This window comes from Dipodomys spectabilis, unplaced genomic scaffold (assembly GCF_019054845.1).
Source record: "Dipodomys spectabilis isolate Male_0828 unplaced genomic scaffold, ASM1905484v1 ptg000002l, whole genome shotgun sequence".
Classification (NCBI taxonomy): Eukaryota; Metazoa; Chordata; class Mammalia; order Rodentia; family Heteromyidae; genus Dipodomys; species Dipodomys spectabilis.
In genome coordinates, this window is record NW_024870679.1 from 54462254 (window position 1) to 54486496 (window position 24243).

The 24243-nt window shown below is 35.3% G+C and overlaps 1 protein-coding gene across 1 annotated transcript in view; it reads right to left on the reverse strand.

Annotated features, from left to right (window-relative positions):
• The window catches only part of Agbl4 (AGBL carboxypeptidase 4), a 1043215-nt gene that overhangs the window by 589994 nt on the left and 428978 nt on the right, over positions 1-24243 (reverse strand). The window contains exon 4 of the mRNA XM_042679054.1: positions 15623-15717. Within this exon, the coding sequence (XP_042534988.1) occupies positions 15623-15717 (95 nt within the window). The remainder of the gene's footprint in view (positions 1-15622; positions 15718-24243) is intronic.

Consider the following 24243-nt stretch of genomic DNA (forward strand, 5'->3'; position numbering starts at 1 on the left):
AGTCTTACAAAAATTATTAAAGGTTATCTCCTCCAAAATGTCCACCAGAGCAAATCCTGCTTCCCATGATCACAGTCCTCATTCTCTGATTGATTAGCTCTAGAGATAGTGTGTTCTCTGCCTTGCAAGGACATTTACTCATTCTTTAAATATATTAATTATTAGAATGTCAAACTCAATCTTTCCATCATGCCTTCCTATTGATTCTGCACTATAAAACTATACTAGTTATGTAGTAATTTTCTTTCAAAAGATTCTTTTCAGTGGTCTAGTAGTTCAAGGCATTCTGGGATCAAAAATGCCATATTGGCTTTCAAGATCGAGCCAAAGAGGAAGATTCAGCCGTTGAGGAAGCTGGCAGGGAGAATCTGGTCCAGTCATCAAAAGACTGATGGTGATTGCTCAGCCCTGAAAGGCATCAGGAATTCAGTAGATGAGAAAAGACAGAGGTAGACAAGATGAGACTCTCACCTGGGTGTAGGGAAAGCAGTATATGGAAAATCATGATGCTGAAAAAAGTAGCCCAACCAGGTTAAAAAAATCAATGTCAGAGAGTAGAAGTCATTTGTCCAAAGGTACATAGCAAGATAGGGGAAGACACTGTCTCTAGCAAGTTCTTTCAGCTACAAGTCATTTTTTTAAGCCAAGCAATCTTATAAAATCTTCTTGTCAACTCACTCCTCTGTACCAGACACAAAATGATTATTCAAAATGTAAGAAAAGCCCTCTTTTCTATCAAAAGTTCCTGCCTTAGCCTGGTAGCTTGACCATTGTTGATTATTCTGCTAAGACAATATCAAAAACAACAAAAAAAGACAAGAAAAGAAGAACTGCTTTGGGATAAGGAAGGAATTTTGTAATATAAGGGTTTGTCTTAAATGGTTGTTCTCAGGTTCAAATAATAGCAGAAGTATGATCATTGAGATTCTTAATCTTATTTCAGTCTTATAATGATCACCTTACGTAAATGCATCTTACTCTCTTCAAACTAACCAGTCTTGAGAAGCTTGTGAACCTAAGCTCAACCAATCTGAGAATAAGGGCAGGGATAAATAGGGAGAAGCCTGCCTATTCTGTGTGTTTGTCAGATTTTTTGGCTGATGATGCACTCTTCTGCAGTTTTGCCTGGCTGAGACAATTCTTTGTTGTCTAGTCTATCATTGTGACTCTGGATAGTAGCACTGTGAATCCCAGAGAGTGTATTTATAACAAAAATGACTAATTAGACTGTATTTAGATCTCTGACTAGGATCTCTGCATTAAAATGACCCACCCCATGGCCTCTATGGCTGCCTCTTAAAACAAGTTTGTCAGAGCTCCTCTAAATAATACTTTGTACTCCCTTTTCTATGATTCATATTTTGTTTAAAAATGATAACTAGTCAGCCTCATGGAGCAGGAACCATTTATAAGGTGACTTTGCATATCTCTCATTCATTTTAAGTTGGACTTATTAAAAATGAGACAAAAACTATGCTATTGGAGAATACCTTATATTTCTTCTTCTAACACAGATAGAAATCTCAGTCTCTTGTATTAAAAGAGATACCACAAAAACATAAACAGAAAAGGTTTCTTAGCAAAATTTACTTCATGAAGTCAAGTACAGGAGATTACACCTCTAACCTTAACCACTAAATACTAACCCTAACTACTAAAGCTAGCTTCTCAGAAGGCAGAGATTGGGGGCAAAAATTTCATAAGACATTTCAACTAACTAAAAGCTGAGCAAGGTGGCACATACCTATCATCCCAGCTATGCAGAAAGCATAAATAAAAGGATCTAGCCCAGGCTACCCAGAGCATAAACTCAATACTTTATTTTAAAAATGACTAAAGTAACATGTAGGAACCCCAGGGTCCCCTGGGAACTATGACTGGGTACTGGAAGTATGTGTTCACAGTGTGCATGAAGAATGCCTGATGCCAGTGGAAAATTGCTGGCTGTGTGATGGCTTATCTTGTGTCTGAGTAAAGACAAAGGGTCTGGATGTTAGGCTTTCTACAGTATTCTGTCAAAAGGCAGGGTAAGTGCCTCTGTGTGCTTAACTTACTACCTGATATGTAGTTAATTTAGAATGGATATATGCTTCTTGGAATGTGAACTTTAATATGTAACCACAACCTGTCTTAAGCAAATCTGTACTTTCTAACCCCTTAAGAGCAGAGTATGGAAAGCCTCTGTCAGTTGAATCATGTCTATCATTCCTCATTATCATGGGTAACAATATTGCTTTGTGAATAATTCTTCATCTGTTGTTATGATGCCTATGGAGAAAATTAGAAGCAAAAGGGTTGGAGGAGTGGTATAGTGCCAGTTTGGCAAACTCAATGACGTAAGCTTAAATTCCAGTAGCATTAAATGATATATCATTTTATGACATGGGTATGAGTTTTAACCTACGGGTTTCATTTCTTGCCTCTGGAGACTCAATCCTTTGTTCCATCTCAAAGGCCTTAGCCAAAATTTTTCCTACCTAAGTGATCCTGTTAAAAAGGTTGATAAGGGGTGACTGACAAAGTTACATAGAAAATTAATTCCTGTAGGAAATATTAAAACCCTCTGGATTTTGCTTTGGTTCACTCTATGCTATAGTATTTGTAAGAGAAGCAAAGTAATTGGTGGAAATAAAAAGATATAATCCTATGGTCAAATATATTTAAAAAATACATAGTCCATGTGAATAGTACATGGAGAAATGATTCCTACATTATTAACTTAGGCAAAGGATTTAATCCACACATTGAATAAAGCTCCTTCTACATAGCAATGCCAAGTGTCCTCAAATAAGCAGATATTTTCTCTCTCTAAGAAAGTTGGTAGAAGTAACTGCACTGAAAGAATAGATAATTTCTGAGAAATATGTTTACCTCATTCTTTTTTTATTACTTTCTTGAGAGGGGTGATTCAATCAGCAGGAAAGTTTGGTTGTCAAAGATTCTAGAAGTATTTCTTTAATGTAGTGCAGAAAAGAGATATGAGTTACTTCCACTCTCTAATCTATCAACACTTCCCCATTTTTTTTTGAAATTCTGTACAACCAGTTATTTCTATTTAGGTAAGAAGGAGTGAGTAAGTGTCTCATAAGCATAGCTCCAAAACATTTTAGTTTTGTTTTGTTTCAAAAGGGCAGAAAGAACTTTAACTAGACCGGAATGGAGCATGGCTGAGTAATAAATATCTGGCCCACAGATAGCTATTAAAGTTCATTGGTTCTATTTTAAAATAAACTTCAGGAAGATCACCTTGATTACAACATCTCAAACACATTCTCAAATAGCTACAGGCTTTAGCCTTAATGTCCAGAACACATTGTTCTTAGTATTGAAATGAACTGGAACTTGAAACTAAAAAGATGAATCTCTCAAGAGCTGAATTATATTTCTTTTTTTCCTGTTGCTTTTGCTAGTCACTCTTTTCTGTGTGAAATGTTTTGTGTAAAATTGTTTCCTTATTCTATTTGTTTCTATCATTTTGTAGTGGAGATAAGTAAGGATCTTCTCTTCAAATATTTAATCTGAATTCTGGTTATGCTAACTTGCTAGTTGCTTTGCTTTAGGTAAATTCCTTAACCTGTCTGAGACTCAATTCTTCCTTGACAATACAGAAATAAGAATAGCTATCTTTGCATTACAGTGAAGATAAGATTAAGAAATATCCTTGACAGAGCTTAACATAATTCTTAGACTGTAGTACAGATCCTGTAAGTATTTCTCTTCTTCCATTTACCTACCCTATTCACTACAACACTTAGTAGTTCTTTTTTTTTTATTTGTGAAAATACCATACAGAGGGGCTACAATTACATGGGCAAGGTAATGAGTACATTTCTTATCAAGCATTGTTGCCTCCTCCTTTGTTTCCCCTTCCCATCTCTCACCCCCTACCCCTGCACCCCCAGCCAAAGTTGTAAAGTTCGTTTTTCAACATAACAACTTGTACATCTCATTGTTGCAATGGGTCCATCTGTATCCCTATTTAAACGATTTGTTTTTTCCCTTCCCCTCCACAAATTATGCCAACATCAAATACAATGAAAGCATGGGTTATACCGTGGGGGAGGGACATACAAAGCAACAAAGAAATATCTTATAAATATGTTAGAAACAATAGCAAGAAAGAAAAAACATTTGAATCCTTATCTTTTCAGATAGAGTCAACCTGTTACAGCAAATCTGGTGGTCTGGGACCCAAAAATCTCCAACTCTCTACAGTTCTCCTTAAGGAGGCAAGCTTTTGGAGCTATAAACAAAGGTTTGAATCACAGCTCCCCAACTAACAAGCTTAGTGTGAATATAGGTCAATAACTTAACTTTTCAAAGGCTATCTTTCTCCACCATTTGGTACAAATGTTACTATGCCATAGATCTGTTGTTCTGTGAAGACTAACTAAAAAGAACATTGGTGAGTTCACAAATGGTCAAACTATAAATCACAAATGGTCAAACTATAGCCTTTTAAATTAATTACTAAAGATTTTTTATGGTTCTCTTGCGGGCCCTATCTAAGTTATATAAGCAGCAGATAATATGTAAGTGTGTGTGTGTGTGTGTGTGTGTTTGTGTGTATGTAAATATGTGTGTGTGTGTGTGTGTGTGTGTGTGTGTGTTAGCAATATAATTTATTCTACCTTCCATGGTGGTTTTCCATTACCTACAAAATGGAGCCAGTCTTATCTTTTTTTAAATTTATTTTTTATTGTAAAGATACTGAATAGAGGGAGTACAGTTATGTTAGTAAGGTAATGAGTACATTTCTTATCAAGCATTGTTACCCCCTCCTTTGTTTTTCCCCTACTGTCCCTTCCTTCCCCACCTCCCCAACTCCTCCCCCCCTGAATTTTTTTTGTTTCTTTTGTTTGTTCTTCCACCATGATATAACCCCTGTTGTTACTGTATTTGATTCCGGTGCCCTGCATCTTTTATATACATTTTTCTAATTTGGGGAAGGGAAGGAAATAACAATGCTGAAACAAGGATACAGGTTGACCCATTGTAACAATGAGATGTACAAGACACTATGTTCAAATGAAATTTACAATATGTATATTTTAAGGTACCTATTTCTTGGACTTCAGCCAATTGTAGATCCAACTAAATAATTCAAAATAATGTCCAAATATATGTCTTCTTTCTTATTTCAATGATATTTCCTATGATTTATAGATACATGAATGCACAATACCTTCTCCAAGCAACCATCCAAAAACTATTTTACAAAGTAATTCATTTTCTTAATTAATAGATAATAACAAGCTAAGTGTAGGTTTGTCAAGAGTCTAACATACAAACATTGTGATTCTTCTCTGGGAGAAGATTCATAATCATAAATACTGAAAAACTTTTAAAAAACTATTAGGCAAGCACTCGACCACTAAGCCACATTCCCAGACAAGAATCTTTACAATAAAATAAAATTTAAAAAACTATTAATCTATCCATGGGTGTCTCAATATCCATGTGAAAGTTTTCAATAGGTGAGTGTTTACAGTAGGATCTATTTATATATGACTGCTAGTAATATTTAATATACTAGACATTAATTTTCAAGCTTAAAAACTTTAGACCTGATGCCTGAAATCCTAGTACAAAGGAAAATTAATTTTTATAAGATAAAAATCTGACAAGATCTTAACATTAAAACCAGTAAACTTGACTACCTGGAAATATACCCAGGAAAAAGAAATGACATAAGGCCATGTATTGAGCCAGAGGACTAGATTTGGAAGGGCTGGATTCAACAAATGGAGCTGAAAGAGGACTGCTATGCTGAGGGCCAATAAGGATCCTAATTTCATGATTTTCCCCAGTAATTTAGCATACTAGAATTATTTGTTTAAAAATCATAATTAGTTTGATGAGACTAACAGAAAAACTATCTTAGAAACTCACCAAAAACAATATAACAAACCAAAAAATTCTGTCCTGAGCTGTATCAAATCCTCAATTCTATGTCCTTTCATTGTGCTAATTACTTTATAGTCTTTTATTTGTAACACAGGCTTTGCTATTAAAACATTTTTTATCAATAAGTTTTATTTATTGTGAAAATACCGTACAGAGGGTTACAATTACATGAGCAAGGTAATGAGTACATTTCTTATCAGACATTGTTGCCTCCTCTTTTGTTTCCCCTTCCCATCTCCCTGGCATCTCCCTGACAAAGTTTTCTGAGACAAGCAGAAAAGGTCAGATAAGTTGATGTTAGGCAAAATGAACCCCAAGATAAGGACTCAAGTGGTTTTTCTTTCTTGCTATTGTTTCTAACATATTTATAAGGTGATTTTTTGTTGCTTTTTATGTCCCTCCCCCATGGTATAACCCCTGTTTTCACTGTATTTGATATTGTTATAATTTGGGGAGGGGAAGGGAAAAAACAAATTGTTTAAATAGGGATTCAGGTGAAGCCATTGCAACAATGAAATGTACACGAAGCTATGTTGTAAAACAATTTTTTGACTTGGGATTCATTTAACTTCTATGAACCATAGCAGTAAAAATATTTACAGTATCACCAAAAACCAATTGTGATGGTCAAATAAGCTTTGTACCTAGCACATGATTAGAAAACATTAAGTCAACATAAAATCTGTACTGTTGACATTTTTCTGTGGAACCAGGGTCTTTTTACTTAGAAATCTATTGTTAAAAGTAGCTATGCTCACATTCAAGGGACTTTAGCCACTAGATCAAGCAGAAGAAACTAGTTTCTCTCAATTTTCTTCTGCTTGTTCTAGTGGCTAAAGTCTTGATTCAGAATAGGAATCATTTAACTTACTTTCTGGTCTAGTAGATTATAACTTCCTCCAAATCAGAGAGTTTGTGTATGTTGCAAAAGATACTATTGGTGAAACTGACATGAAAATGAAAAAGTTGAATTTTCTTTTCTTGTATGTCTTAGAATACTCTATTTACTATCCCATTCATATAAGTCAATATGTTGGTAGTATGCAAGAGATTAAAAATGCATTAAGTGAAAAATGGTATATTTGAGGGAGACCTTAAATAGTGTAATTAATTAGAAAGGCAAAGTCAAAGCTCAACAAGAAACAAGTACTTGCAAAAGGTAGGGTGGGACCAAGGGGAAATGGATAGATGAATGAATTGGGGAGGGGGAGCAGATAATGCAGCCAAGAATTGAATGCATATACTACAAAATTAAGAAAAGTAAAGGAAGGGATGGACTGGAGGGGATGGGTATTAATGTTGAAATGGGTGACACTGATCAAGATCCATAAACTGCTTTGTTAAGTGGTACCTCCTTTGTACAACTACTTAAAATATGTTTAACATTTTTTAAATAAATAAATAAATAAAATGGAAAGGCCACTATCAAGCAACATAGCAAAGATGCATGCTATTTAGACTGCTTCACTGATATACAGAACCAAATCCTAAACAGAAAAGCCATTAATCAGGGAGATTAATCACAGTTTCACTCTAGTCCCATCATGGGATTTCAATCTGACCCTACTTACCTTAATGAGGATATATTCTCTGTGTGTAGCAAGTGAGAGAAGATGCCAGATTGGCTTTGGTAATTCAATCCCAGTTGGTATTGCTCACAGAATTAAGTTAGTTGAGAGTTCATTTACAGTAAGAAAACTTTGATGTGTGCCTTTTATGATAAAATTGTGTTCCCATAAAGCACGAGGTCATCCTAGACAGATTTTCTATTGCTATAAGTCTATGGTGGTTACTGACCAAGAATCACATTTGATTCTCACATTCTGCTCACTTCCCACACAGGAGGAGCTGCTGGTACCTGAAAGATGATGAAAGGCTTAGTATGATTCATGGCAGTAATGGATTTTCTAACTGTTACCTTCAACACTGATCTTTTGTTGTTGTTATTGTTTTCTCCTTTTCATTCCCATCATAAACTGCAGTTTAGAAATGAGAAAATCAAAGTTCAAAGATATGAATCAACATGTCTGCCTTAGTGGGAAAGTAGAACTGAAAATAAACCCCAGATCCATATATTAACAAAGCCCATACTCTTTTCTTTTAGAACCACCAAGCAATGCAAATGTAAGCAAAACAAGTCTATTAATGCCAAACATTTTCAATCCATTTATATTTCTAGGTTTATGAACTGTGAGAATAAGAATACCAAAATCCTGCCAAGAGTGTGCATGATACCTAACTTGAATAAATGCTTATGATAATGAAAGGATTAAGATATAAAAAGATATTAATATTTGGAAATTATACAAAATTGCTTTAGTCTGTTTTAAACTATGCTGAATATTTAATGATCTGCTCCATAATTATGCCTGTTGGAGCTTCTATGAAAGGCAGAATCTCTTCTCTCTTTATGTTAAATCTCTGGAAGTAGTATGAACTGTCATCCATGTGGTAGTATAAATAAATTTCTGTAAATTTCCTTTATGTCTCTTCTGATATTCAGATTTATAGGCTCAACTGTCAGCTAGACACTTACCTGGATATTCTAGAGGCTCTGTGTAAAACTGGAGACATGATCACATATCTTTGCCTCATCTCAAACTCAGTTCTCCTTCAGTACTACTTATTCTTTTTCCTGCCTCTGTGACCAACACCAACTTCTACTTTAGCCCCTACACAGATACCTAATAGTTTCCCATAAATTCTTCATTGCCCTCCCTTTTCAATCACAAAGTCTTCTCTTAAATTTAAATTTCTCTTTGAAATCTGTACATGTTCTTTGTAGCACTTAGTGTATTAATGATTAATGATTTTTTAAAAAAGAAAAACCTTACTAGGTATCTCATAAAAAACAGAAAATTATTTCTCAAAGTTTTAGAGGCTTGGGAGTCCAAGATCAAGGTGTTGATCGATGCAATGCCTGGTAACAGCTCATTCTCTAGAACTAGACAGCACTTATTAGCTGCATCCCTACATAAGTAGAAGGGGCAAGGCAGCTCTCTAATTGATCCCATGCATAAGGGCCCCACCCTCACTACCTAATCACTTCTCCAAAGGCCACATCTTCTAAAATCATCATTTTGGAAATTAGGGGAGGAAGTATTCCTACTAAAATAATTCAATAAATATTTAATGAACAGCTTTTGTTGGGGGCCTCATCTTCTAATGTCATCACGTTGACAGAGGAGGAGGAGTTATTCAGTAAGTGTCCACTAAAGTCTTTAACTAAATATATAATGAAGAAGAGTAAGAATGATTCAAGTTCCAGAAATTTTTCTCAGTAATTGTCCAACTCTAGAAACAGCCATGAGAAATAGGATGATGATAGGGTCAGTGGGATGAACCAACCATAAAATTCCTCTGATCAGAACAAGCATCTGGGTTTCTCGTTCAAATTCAAAAAGGGATGTGTCAGTGTTTAGTCCTGACCTTTAAAGACTTTGAGGTAAAAACAAGAACACAAATCTGCTGAGCAGGACAGACTGAGTAACCAGTTCTGCTGTGAAGATGACTCAACACTGACGGGGATGGCTCACACAGCATTAGGTCAGGGAAGACTTGAGCTGTTGGGAGTCTCAGAATCTGGGAAACTAGCCAGGCCTGATCATGATGAAAGTAAAATCTCAACAAAAGACACTAAGTAAAGGAAATTTTAGTTGTTGGACAAGCAGCTAAGTTCTCATTTAACATAGCATAGAGATTAAGCAAATGTCCAGTCATACTGATATCTATAAGCAACTGTGTTCATACCTAGCCTGGGTAAGACTTTTTGAAGTTACCCATGTAGTAGTTGAGGTTAGGGTTTTTGGTTTGGCCAATAACAGCTGAGACCTATGTTGGAGACATTGTTCTGTCTACCTTGTTCCAGCTCTCTATGAGTCTTATTTTTGTTATTGTTTGGTTTGGTTTGTGATTCTAGGCATTGAACCCAGGGCTTCCGGAATGCTAGGAAAGTTCTCTACCACTGAGCTATGTTCCCAGACTTGAGCCTCATTTTTAATATTCATTCTTTATTAGGAACAGGTAATTCTTTTTGTCCAGTGTTGAGAAATTGAATACAAGGCCTGGCTCATGCTAGGCAAGCATTCTATCCTAGCTCAAGCCTGAAGTAATCTTTAAAGCATTTTCATATTCTGAAATTAAATGATGTTCAATAAAAAAATTAAAAGATACTGCATTCTTCTCTTGTGGGGAGGGATTAGGTTGAGAGGGATGGGGAAGAATGATGAAATGAGTGATATTGACCAAGATTCATTGTTTTTATGAACTGACTTGTTGAATGGGAACTTTTTTGAATTAAAGATAATTAAAATATGGCAATGATAAAAAAAAACAAAGATGTTACTTGCTTCTCTCATTTCTCCACTCTCTTACACTAACATGCTATTTTAAAAAAAACAATGTATAAAGAATCTTTTACATTATGCTGTTTGGAAAGAAATATTTGACAAAGATTAGTGCTTCTGGGACTTTATCTCCATTGCCTCTCTTACAACTACACATGTTCCCCACATTTAATGCCCTGTCTTCTTTATTGTATCAAGAAAACCCTTCCACTCAGCAAGAGCTGTCTTTATATTCCAAGTTTACTCTTTTTAAACTCTGTCATAGAGTTTCAATTGCACTAAAAACTCTATTCAACATATAATTAGAGTAAACATAATGGAAATATTGAAATTAAAATAATATTGTCACTAATATATTCATTTTAATTGTTCCTTTTCTTCTCACTAGAGTGAGTGGGAGATAATCCCTTCTATTTCAGTCACCTCTTCTTTAACTGGCTAGAGTTTTATAATGTGCTACTTGATGAGCTTACTTATTTGCTTTTCCAAACTCCCTAATATTAAAGTATATCTGAACTCAGGAAGAAACATTTCATTTTTCTAATATACTTGATCATAAGCTAAAGAGCAAAAAGTAATCTATTTATGTCCCAAGAATCCTTATTAAGTTCTTTTATAATGGAATTGGTTAGGAAAAAAAACAGTCCTGAACAGTAAATCAAACTTTCATGAACAGGCATTAAGTTCTAGACACAATGCATGGCATTTTTGAAAAAGAAGAGAAATTAACAGTAATTATCTCTTTTCTCTTTTCCTCTCCTCTCCTTTTTTTCTTCTTCTTTCCATACCTTCCTCCCTACCCGCCCCCCCCCTTCCTCTCTCTACCTGTTAGGATTACAAGGGTGTACCACCATTTCTACCTTTATTTCAATTTCTTAAAAAATTAAATCCTAACTGGGCACATGTAATTTTAGCTACTCAGATGGCTAAGATTTGATTATCATGTTGCAAAGCCAGTCTAGTGCAAAGCCAGCCTGGACAGGATCATCTCTGAGACTCATTTCCAACAAACTACTCAGAAAAATCCAGAAGTAGAGCTGTGGCTTATGTGGTAGCACTAACCTTGAGCAAAAGAAGCTTAGGGACAGTGTCCAAGTCCTGAGTTCAAGCCCCAGGAACAGAACAATAAATAAATAAATAATCTTTAAAGATGAATTTAGATCAGATTTATATATATCATTCCAGGATCTAGCACAGACTAGATACTCAAAAAAATAAGTTTAGTAGAAACATAAGTAGATCCATTAGGTGGGATTAACTACAATATGGTAGATTCAAAGGAGAACTCAAATAGTGTAATTCCATATAAAGGCAAAGTCAAAATTCAACAACATAAACACCAGGAAATTGGTACTTGAAAGGGGTGGGGTCGAGTCAAGTAGAGAGAAGTAGAGAAATGAAGAGGAGAAAGGAGGAAAATGTCATTAATTCATTGTAAACCCTACAAAATTAAGAAATGCAAAGGAAGGGGTAGTTTTGGAGCAATAGATTAGAGTGCTGAAAGGAGTGACCCTGATCAAAATACATTGTATGCATAAACTGCTTTGTTAAATAGCAGTTGCTTTGTACAACAACTTAATCACAGTAAAATAAAATAAAAATACTTCTGAGAATTAATCTAATCCCAATTTTCTTTCTTTTCTTTTTTCTTTTTGTCGGTCATGGAACCTGAACTCTGGGCCTGGGCACTGTCCCTCAGCTCTTCAGTTCAAGGCAAGCACTCTACCACTTGAGCCACAGTGCCACTTCTGGCTTTTTCTCCTTATGTGGTGCTGAGGAATTGAACCCAGGGCCTCCAGTTTTCTGTAATAGAGGGCCAGTCAAAGGAATTTCAGATCTACCAAAGGTGATACACAATATCCTTCATGCTTTGCTTGTATTCCTCTTTTTCAACAATTCCCATGCCTGGATTACAAAGAGAAAAATGAACTTGGAGTCAGAGGGTTTCTGGCTAGCTCCCCTATTTACTAGTTGTATAAATATTCCTCTAGTCTTGATTTCTGCACAAGTGAAGATACAAATCTCAGTTGTCTTATGACAACTCTGAGCAATTCTTAGAACATATCAAACTCAGTCTTTGGTATTATTAAGAACTAATATTAAAAAGTTATGTATGTTTCCAAAATATTATACTATAGAGCCCTAATAACAATCCTTTAAAGGTCTGAGAGGTAATCAAAATTATAATGAACATGCCCAATATTTCCAAAATTCCTAGCTTTCCTTTTGCCAATAGATATTTTGCCTTATGTGATCATATATTTGCAAAATGGCTTTTCAGTTCTGTCTTTAAAAAAATTGTTTTCTACAACTAGCTGATTTCCAGACCTGTGCTAAGGCCTTAGGATCATTTATAACCTTCTCTGAGAGACATGAAGAATGTTTTACCTTGAAAAGGTAAAAAAATACTGTCTTCTTAATTTGCTGTAGATAAATACCAGCAATTAAAATTTTTAATGTTTATCCTGAGGTAGAAATTTTTCCATGACCTATTTTACGTTGTCAAAGGAAGCAAAACCCTGGATGCAAAAAGTATCAGACATTTTTATTTTTTCTATAATGGTTGCCTTGGTACTAGGAAAACTGGAATTAGGACAAGATTGGATAAGATATTCTAATTTGGATATTTTAAAGGTATTTGTCAGTCTTGAGTTGGGCCATTGCTAAGTATTCCAAATTGTGATGGACTCTTAGAGCCAGTAAAATCTAATATTCTGTGAGTCAAATAGTCATAGTGACTTCTTTGTCTCACTTCAAAACATAATGCAACAGGTTCTGATACAGGTGAATGGCACAGGAAAGGGGTGAAAGTCTTAAGGAGTGAACCTAAGAAGTGACTCTCAGAGCAAATAAGTAGCAATGAGAGTAATAATTATGACTCATAGAGATAAGCTAGTAAAATCTATGAAAGTTCCCTCTTAGGGGAGATTCACATTCATACTGCATCAACAATGTTTAGCACAGCACATGGCACATGAAAATGCTCAATAAAGTCCTGTGGGGGAAAAACAAATATCTCAACATTTGCCTGGAGGAAAAGGGATGTAAGCAGCTCTCTATCCAAGATATAGGTTAGTATAAATAACTGGCAAGAAAAATTACCACAAACTCAGTTCAGCAACACGAGGTCCTTTCAGGTCCTTAGAGAAGCTCAATGACTGGATAACAGCTGCTCATAGTGGATATGGACACTAACTTAAGCCTAGACATTATAATGCAAATACAAGGATTTCTTAGTATATTAAAATCTTATCAAAAGTTATGACAGAGAAGAACTAAGTGTTAGTCTATTGGGGGGGATAGAAATGAAATAATTAAGGCTGAAAGATTTTCAAAAGCTTAGAGAGAGACACACAGGAGAGAGGTGGAAAGAGAGTTAATAACACTGGAGACAAGGGGATGGTAATTATTGTTGCAGTATAAGATCCCATATAGAATCTTGAAAAGATTCTATATACTCTCATGAGGAGATCAATAGTGATACCCTTTCATTCATTTGAAATTCTCATCTATATCTATGCCTATTAATTAAAAAGGTGGATCTGTTAGTGTCTGTTTGGGTTAAATTTAGAGGTTGAGAGCAAAAGTATATCTCTTGCCCAGACCCTATTTTCAGAAAGCATTGCAGAGAAAATAAAGTAGTTGTTGATTTAATGCAGCCAGCATAGCAAAATATATGCCTAGGGAGATATTTTTACCTTTTAATAAACAGTTTTCATTATCATCATCACATGCCTACACTTTTATAAACCTGAACTTCTCTGTCTAGCATTTATAGAAAATTGCCAAGTATCATTGTAGATAAAAGCACAATTCAACATTTATGAATTGCTAGGTTCCTATAAATATAGACATTTTGAGACTATCTATTCACTAGTCATTAAAATTTGAACAGGGATCAAAGCAAGAATAATATTAACAATTCCTTGCATTTGTACAATGTTTTACACAATACTATTAATAATAGATGACATTTATTGAGCACTTAGCAAGTGCCAGGCACATTACATGTAAATTTTCATAAAGAATTCAGTTCAGTTTAACAAACATTCACTTAACACCTACTGTGTTATAGATGATTAATACTTGCTTGCTATTTTCTTAAAATTCTCATTTTGTTACATTCAATAAATGCTTGTTGAATAAATAAATAAATGTATGGAGAGAAGGATGAATTAATTGAAAAAACAATTTTAGGTAATATAAATAACACAGGCTCTCCCCCTTACTATTTATGCTCTTGAGAATTTACTTAACTTTCTACAGCTTCAAGATTTTCATATGTAATATAGTGACACTTAACATCTACCTTAAAAACATGTGAAAAGTAGTAACAAAAATATTAAAGACTTCGCTAAAGAATGATGTCTTAAACTCAGAAAGACAAATGGTGCAGATTTTCTCTCAAATGCAGAAGCTAGATATAAAGTGCACCAGGATTTGATAAATTATACAGGACTGTAAGCATCCATAGAGAGTGAGACCAAAGGAGGATACTCTTAAGGGAGGAACACAAAGGCTCAATGCCTCTGTGCCTCTGATCATATAATACTTACTGAAACAGATTCCAGGAAATGGAAACAAGAGTGTTTTTTCTCTGTTTTTGTCTTGTTTGTTCTGTTTTTCTTAGGGGTAGGGTAAGAGGGAGCACAGAAATGGAGGGACAAACGCTGAACAAATGCAATAGTGGTACTCAGTAAAAACTATGTTGAAAATGAACTTGTGGGCAAGCAAGGGAGGGAAAAAACTGGAGGAAGGGGTGACATTGCCCCAAAAGACATGTACTCATTACATGACTTATGAAACAATAACCCCCCTGTACATCATCTTCATAATTTAAAAATCAAAAATAATCATAGCATGGAAAAATAAAAAGAATGAGGTCCCAGAAGTAGAGTAGTTATTCTTACTAGCTTCATCCTCATCATTACTATCATCATCACTAGTAAGTAATAATGTTGACTCTTTTCCTCCTCAGTCAGTACAGTGATAGGAAAAGTCAAATTTTAATATCCATAAAAGAATACATGTATGACAAACACCATAAAAAGTGTCCTCTCAGGTTACATATATTCTCTATACTTAAGTTAGACCCAAGGAAATCCATATAACCCTAATAACTCTTTCAAAGATATTATTTAAGACAAACAGCATGTGATCTTATGACGTACTAAATTGTGAATGCACAATGGAACCATATTCCTGACATTCTTAAAGAATGGTACCAAGATTCTAGAAAATGGTTGTCCAGAAACTCATTTATATTTTAAGCAATAGTCATCCTGATCTCCAGCAACACAAAAGATAAGCTGGTGTCCTAGATAATAATTTCTAACCAGAAAGGGATTATATATTCTGTGGTCACTTACCATTTTGGTCTGCTGGTAGATTTCACCATAGGGGCCATCCCATCTCTATAAAGACTCTTTGTTTTACTGAAGTTAACAATGTTGAAAATGACCCTCTGAAAAAGAAAGAGATATTTACCAGAAGGCTATGCAAATTGTCACTCCTTGACAATCAAGAAAGAAAATAATAAGCAAGTTAAAAGTATTCTTAGGACTAGAAGCCAATAGTATAATTAGGATAACCAGTGCTCCATGGATGATAATATCTTGTGCCAGCTAAACAACAGTACAGAGATCATATTCTCTATGATTGACTTTCATCAATTAGCTTTGAAACCCTGGAACTTGGAAGCTAAAAATATGATTTTTATTCACAACTCTATCACTTTGGACCTTGTCAAGCTACTACACACTTCTGTATTTGAATTTCATGACTTGACATGAGTTTAGTTCTCATACTAAAAAATAATAAGATATTTCATGGTGTTCTGATACAAAATAAATAAGTTACTGTCAGTATAGTGTTTGGAAACTCATTTGGTAATAGAAAACACTATAAGTTTTACCTATTATTATTAATTGTGCTCACACCTTTGATCCTAGTTTATTTTTGGCTACAATAGGAGGATCAAAACTCAAGGCAAGGCTTGGCAAAAAGTTTACAAGACTGGATCCCAATCAATAGATGTGTGAAGTGTGTCTGTCATTCTAGGTATGTGGGGAATTTAAGATGGTCCAGTCCAGCTTAGACAAAATGCAAGATCTATAAAAATTTTTTAAAGGGAGGCCAAAAAGGGCAGAAATTAAGTGCTTGAATCAAATTGTAGGGCATCTGCCTACTATGAGTCCTAAGTTTAAACCACATACTGCCAAAAAAATCCCAGTCCAAGTACTTGGAAACTTTTGACTAGATGGGGAGATATGTTGTCATCTGCTACACTCCCTCTTGTAATTTCTAATACTGTATAGGCTAAGGGTACTGGGCTCAGCCCTCATCTCAGCATGGACTTATAGTCATAGATGCCTTGGTAAATTCCTTCTCTTCTCTGAGTTTTACCCTTAAAATGGTAACATCAAGTGCATCAGATTGCTAAAGCCTTTCCAGGCAAGTAGTTTAAATGAAATGAAATGAAACAGAGTAGGCCTTTATTTTAACAACTAACTTTGTTGGCTGGGCTCTGGTGGCTCATGCCTGTAATTCTCGCTACTCAGGAGCCTGAGATCTGACGATTATGGCTCAAAGCAAGTCTGGCCAGGAAAGGCCATAAGACTCTTATCTCCAGTAAACTACTCAAAAAAGCTGAAAGTGGCAATTTGGCTCAAATGGTAGATCACTAGCCTTTGAGCAAAAGAAGCTCAGGGACAGCACCCAGGTCCAGAGTTCAAGCCTCAAGATGTGCAATAAATGAATAAATGAATTGTCTTAAGAGTAGAGGTTGTGAAAGAGAATAGAATTGGGAATCAAAGACATCTAAGACAACTAAAATAAATTCACAGGAGAGATGAGAACTAGAGCTATGTCATCCAGAATAGCTAAAGAAAATAGGCTTCAAGAATTGCCATGGGCTAATCTTTCATTCAGATGAAGTGAAACATGAAAATTAACATATAATTTCATTCAACAATTATTGATTACATCAAGTGTTATAGATTACATATACTTTTAAAAAATGGTAAATATTTTCTTCTTAAATATCTCTACAGATATGTATGTTAAGTCTTTCTTTTTTATTTATTCACTTAAACTTTATTTTTTCCAATACTTTTTTATTGTAAAAATACTATACAGAGGGGTTACAGTTACATGATTAAGGTAACAAGTACATTTCCTATCAAGCATTGTTGCCTCCTCCTTTGTTTTTCCCCTACCATCCCTTCCTTCCCACCTCCTCAACTACTTCCCTCCCTCCCCCTGCCGAAAGTGGTAAAGTTCATTTTCAACATAGTGTCTTGTACATCTCATTGTTACAATGGGTCAACCTGTATCCCTATTTAAGCATTTTGTTTTTTCCCTTCCCTGCAAGATGCAGGGCACCAGAATCAAATACAGTGAAAACAGGGGTTATACCATGGGGGAAGAACAAACCAAAGAAACAAACAAAAAAAAATCACATAGTACGTTATAAGTATGTTAAAAACAATAGCAAGAAAGGAAAAAAAAACACACTTGTGCCCCTGTTTTGGGGTTCATTTCGCTTAACATTATCTTATATGGTCATATGTACATAGCTTTTGACCTTTTCTTCTTGTCCTATATATTTACTGGTTATTGCAAATAAGGGAAACCCACATATATTAAGTCTTTCATAGGATATCCATATTGCTCGTCATGCAATTACTAGATGATAGAATTGATATCTGAATCTAGGAAATAAAATGGTAAGATGCCCATGATTCTTATCCTTGAATTGATCATATTAAACTTGCAAAATTACATAATTCAAGCCAAGGCTGTTTTCCTAAGGGCAGAAGAGAAATACAATGGTAAATCTTTTTAGCCTTAATTCTTTTTGTTAAAAAGAGAAAATAAGAACATTTCCTCATTCCTTGTATTTGGATCAATCATGACATGCTCCTTGAAAAAAGCTCCTAGGAATAACTTGTGTTTTCCTCTCAGGGACCCAGGTATTGACCCCAACCTCAGGCATTTCAGTTTAGGATTCCTCTTCTGTCATTAAATTAAGTCATCAAGAAAGTCTGAGGCTGTTTCATTATTAATAATTTAGACCTGCCACTTGTCAGTTCAATTTCTTCTCCCAGGGTCTTGTCTACTGTCTGATTCATGAAAATCAATATCCAGGGAACAAATGACCTTTGAACCACATAGGGCATTATCCTTCTGGTTTCTTCTGAGATTCCTCAAGTGTCAAATCTGTTTTCAGTGATCCTGGAATCTATATGGTGCTTTCAGGATTTATATTAATGATCAATTGAGAAAAAATATAATGAAGAAATAATGTATAAATATGAAGCTGGAATAAAGAAATGAAAATTAAAATGGACCATTTATTGATTATTAACATCCTATTATGTGCCTAGAAGTTTCCCAAGGCATTTAAAATATACTATACTATTTACCTCACTCATAAGCATTGTTTTATGTTTTGCCTAATTGTCCACAATGTAGAAATTAAAGTTAATAAAAGCTGTGGCTTACCTTTCTTCTTGCTATAAAGCCCCCACCCAAAACTCCCAAACTGTATAATGACACAATTGGGGCCTGATAGAAAGTATTCAGAATTAGATGACTTTTTTCATCACTCCCGGGGCTTGAATTCAGGGCATGGGTACTATCCCTGTGCTTCTTTTGCTCAGTGCTGGCACTCTACCACTTGAGTGCCACTTCCAGTTTTTCTGTTCACGTGGACTCAGGGCTTCATGTATGCTAGGCAAGCACTCTACCACTAAGACACAAATTCACTACTACATATCAAAGCTTGTGGCACACAATGTATTCACAGAATACAGTGAAAGAAAGTCAAATATTTCCTGTAGAGTAGGGACTAAACCCTGATTGCTGCCTGTTTTTGTTAAGTAAGGCCATGCTTGTTTACTAGGTCTGGTTTTGAACCATTAACAATGGAACTGAGCAATTAAGGCAGAGACCTGACAGCTAACAAGCCTAAATTACTTACTTATTAAATACTTATTCTTTCCAGAAAAAAACTGTAGATTTTTTTCTAACTAGAAATCAAAAGTGAAGATATAAGCAGAGGATTAGTCATACAAGTTATTTTATTAGTATTCATATTTTATTTTTACTTATTTTTAAAATTTTAATTTTATTGTAAAGGTGATGAGCAGAGGGGTTACAGTTACATATGTAATGTAAGGTAATGAGTATATTTCTTGTTGAATGTTGTTACTCTCTCCCTAGTTTTTCTCTCATTCCCGCCCCCCCTCAGACTCCTCCCCAAGAAGCAAAGTTCATTTCCAACATAGTGTCTTTGCTGCTACATTGGTTCACCCTTTGTCCTTTGTCTCACCATTTTGTTATTCCCTTCCTTTTCCCTTCCCCAAACCATATAGATGTACATACAAGACACAGGGTACCAAAATAAAAAACAGTGACAACAGGGGATAAACCAAAGGAGAAAAAATGAAAGAAAAGGGTCTCATATCTAAAATATACTTGGAACTCAAAAAATTAAATCCCCCAACAACATATCCTCAAAGAAACAACTGCCCAATAAATAAGTGGACTAATGACTTAAAGAGAAACTTCTCTGAAGAAAAAAGAAGGATGGCCAATAGACACATGAAGAAATGCTCAACATCCCTAGCCATAAAAGAAATGCAAATCAAAACAACATTGAGATACCACCTTACCCCAGTTAGAATGGCAAAAATCAAGAACTCTAATAACAACAGATGCTGGAGGGGATGTGGACAGATGGGAACCTTACTTCATTGTTGGTGGGAGTGTAAACTTGTTCAACCATTTTGGAAAGTAGTATGGAGGTTCCTCAAAGGACTCCACATAGAGCTCTCCTATGACCCAGCAGTCCCACTTTTGGGCATTTACCCAAATGTTTACAAACAAGACCACACTAAAGCTACCAGCACAACTATGTTTATTGCAGCATTATTTACCATAGCTAAGATCTGGAACCAACCCAGATGCCCCTCAGTAGATGAATGGATCAAGAAAATGTGGTATATATACACAATGGAATTCTATGCCTCCATCAGAAAGAACGGCATTGCCCCATTTGTTAGGAAATGGAAAGACTTGGAAAAAATTATATTAAGTGAAGTAAGCCAAGCCCAAAGAAACATAGGTCCCATGATTTCCCTTATTTGCAATATCTAGTATATGTATGAGTCAAGCAGAAAAGGTCAGATAATGTGATGTTAGGAAAATGAACCCTAAGATATGTATTTTAAATGTTTTTTTCTTTCATGCATTTGTTTCTAACTCAATTATAAGATTATTTCTTTGTTGCTTTGTATGTCCCTCCCCCACAGTATAACCCCTGGCTTTCACTGTATTTGATGTCAGTATAATTTGTGGAGGGGAAGGGGAAAAACAAGTCATTTAAATAAGGATACAGGTGGACCTGTTGCAACAATGAGAAGTACAAGTTGTCATGTCGAAAACGAACTTTACAACTTGGGGGGGGGGGAGGATTGGGTGGGGGGAGAGGGAGGATGGGAAGGGATGGGAAGGGTAAACAAAGGAGGAGGCAGGCTGGGAAGGTGGCTCAGCGGTAGAGCACTTGCCTTGTATGCCTGAGGCCCTGGGTTCGATTCCTCAGCACCACATAAGCAAAAAGAAAAAAGCCAGAAGTGGTGCTGTGGCTCAAGTGGTAGAGCACTAGCCTTGAGCTGAAGAGCTGAGGGACAGCGCCCAGGCCCAGAGTTCAGGCCCCAGGACCGGACCCCCCCCCAAAAAAAAAAAAAAACAAAGGAGGAGGCTACAATGCTTGATACGAAATGTACTCACTATCTTGCCCATGTAATTGTAACCCCTCTGTACAGTATTTTCACAATAAAAAAAAATTAAAATTAAAAAAAAGTCAGCCACTAAAAAAAAAAAAATGAAAGCAAAAACTTCACACAATACATTAAAAACAGCAACAACAAAGAAAAACCTCTTGTTTCCATATCTTGGAGTTCATTTTGATTAGCATCATTTTATACGGTCATATGTACATAGCTATTGAGCTATTCTGATTCTCTGCCAAAACCATCCTAGACATATACTAATTATTACAAATGAAGAATACCATCAGAAAGAATGACATCACCCCACTTGTAAGGATATGGAAAGACTTGGAAAAAAATTATATTAACTGAAGTATGCCAAATCCAAATTATTTTACTTTTTAAATCAGAGAAGTCATGTCAAAAATATAACAATCAAGCCATGTGCCAGTGGCTCATACCTGTAATCCTAACTACTCAGGAGGCTGAGATCTGAGGATCCAGGTTCAATATCGGCCCAGGAAAGGAAAATCCATGAGACTCTTATCTCCAATAAACCACCAGAAAATAGGAAGTGGTACTATGGCTCAAGTGGTAGAGTGCTAGCCTTGAGCTGAAGAGCTGAGGGACAGCACCCAGGCTCAGAGTTGAAGTCCTACATCTGATTGTGTGTGTGTGTGTGTGTGTGTGTGTGTGTGTGTGTGTGTGTGTATTTCACTTGAAAACAATCAAGTGAAATTTTAAAAAAATTAAAAAATGGACATTTACACAATTCATTCATATGGCTTGTATAACTCAGTATCTGCTTTTAGTTTAGTTTAGTTTCTGTATTTGTACTGAGGTTTCAATTCTGGTCCTGGGCACTGTCTTATTGTGTTTTTATTCAAGACTCCTGGAGCTCTACCACTTCTGCCAGCTCCACTTCTAGCTTTTTGGTGGTTAACCGGAAATAAGAAGCTCACAGACTTTCTTGCCTGGGCTGGCTGAGCTAGCTTTGGACCCTGAATTTCAGATCTCAGCCTCCTGAGTACAGATCTGAGCCGCTGGCACATAGCCCCAGTTTCAGTTTTAAGCACTGATCGAAGTTTTCTAAATATTAATAATTTATATTCAGGAGTAAACATATATACAGAAAAAAGATTATATAAATAGTTAGGATTTGAATGTTTAGGTCTCAGTTAGAGGTCTTCCTTTGGGAGATTGTGGAAACTTTGAGAGATACAGTCTAGTCAGAAGAAGTAGGCCAGTTAGGCCTACTTGTAGAAATAAGTAAATTGACCAAGGGCAGATTCTGCCAAGTGGATGCAAAATTACATTTATTTCACTCTACATCTAGAGCACTGAATTATTAGCTACAGTGTTTGTCTTTTATATGCTGTTGATAAGATAGAAGGCTGGGGTTTAGTCTCCAATCGCTATTAGCTAGTCCCATATTTAATTTTATGGTTAGCATTATAATAGGCTTGATCCAAGATAAGAGTTCAGGCCATAGCTAAGTTTAAGATTTAGCTCATATGAAAAATGAATTAGCCACTTCAAATTATAGGACAAGAAAGAATTCTAAATATTACACAAATTGCAATAACAATCCTGTTCTGAAAAGTTGATTGAACATTATCCTAATTGTATTAATATGTCCATAAAATAGCTATGTTTAGCTATTTTATTTTTCATCATTAATCCAAAAATTAGGTTGAGTTTTATAAATTTCAAAGTATTTGAATCTGCAATGCATGGATTAAAACAGTTTCAAAAACTTGATACTTGGATTAGATCAATTTTAAAGGGAAAAAAATAGGAGTATCTTGTGGATTGCCAACAAAAGATAAACTATTCCCTTACTAAAAGATGCTCTCTGATGAATTTCAGAGAATAGAAAGATCTCTTCTTTGTTTAAAGATAATCACATTTTTTCTCAGAGTGGTTCACAAGGGCTTTACATTGGACATGAATTTTTCATGACTGATTGATTGAAAAGACAATGCCAACAGAGAATAATACAAGCATAGGACCTGTTTTACAAGGCAGAGTTAAATTACTCCAAGGGTAAGAATGACAAAGCCAGGTGGGGCATTCAAGTCAGCAAGTAAATCGACAATTATAAATCAGTTGAAAAATGTGAAAAATCAATTAGGAAAAAGTTGACTTGTACTAAAAATTAGTGTTTTCTTTATTGAACACTATTCAGTGGATTTTGGGAACAAGAAAGAAAAAGTATTATGGGAAAATATCTATCTTTTGGAACCTTTAAGGAGAATTAAGAGTAAGAAGAAAGTTAGACTGTCTTCCTGATTTTGCTGCTATCTTGTAAACTGCCCTTAGAAATGTTATTTCCTGTTATCAATGTTCAATTTTCCCATTTCCAAAATGGAGATAACTAATTCCTGCTTTATTCAATTCTTTTTTATAGTCTTATTTTAGTTTTGAATCATCAAACATGAATATATATGGGGGTTTCATGGTGATAATTCCACAGATATATAATACACTTTAAACAAGTTCATGCCTCCATTAAATTCCCATATCCCTCCCTTCTTGAAAGTGATGAGTTTCATTATGCTGTCTTCATATTATATATATATATATATATGTATGTATGTATGTATGTATGTATGTATGTATGTATATGTAATGTATTCCCATCCCCTTCACCTCTCCATATCTTTTCCTTCTCCTCTCTCCTCCCCACTGATCCACCTTGATAGTCTCCATTTTATGATCACGTCCCACTGTTACTACTATTGTTGCCATGGTCATCATTTTAGGTCTAGGTCCCACACATGAAGGAAAATATGTAAGATCTTGGATTTTTTAGCTTATCTTGCTCAATGTAATGATTTCTAGTTCCATGTATTTTCCTTAGCCATTCATCAATTGTTAGGTATCTTGTCTGATTATACAGCTTGGCTCTTGTGAACAGCATTGTAATAAACAGGTGTATACTTTTTATATTGATTTACTCTTCTTCCGATAAATGCAGAAGAGAAAATATGTATCAGGGTCATAAGGTAGGACTACTTTTATTTTTGAGGACCTTCCATAATGGTTTCTATAATTTGGACTAGTTTACACTCCTACTAATAATGTAGGAGGGTTCCTTTTTCACCAAATCCTCACCCACCTTTGTTATTCATTTTCTTTCCTTCCTTCCTTCCTTCCTTCCGTCCTTCCTTCCTTCCTTCCTTCCTTCCTTCCTTCCTTCCTTCCTTCCTTCC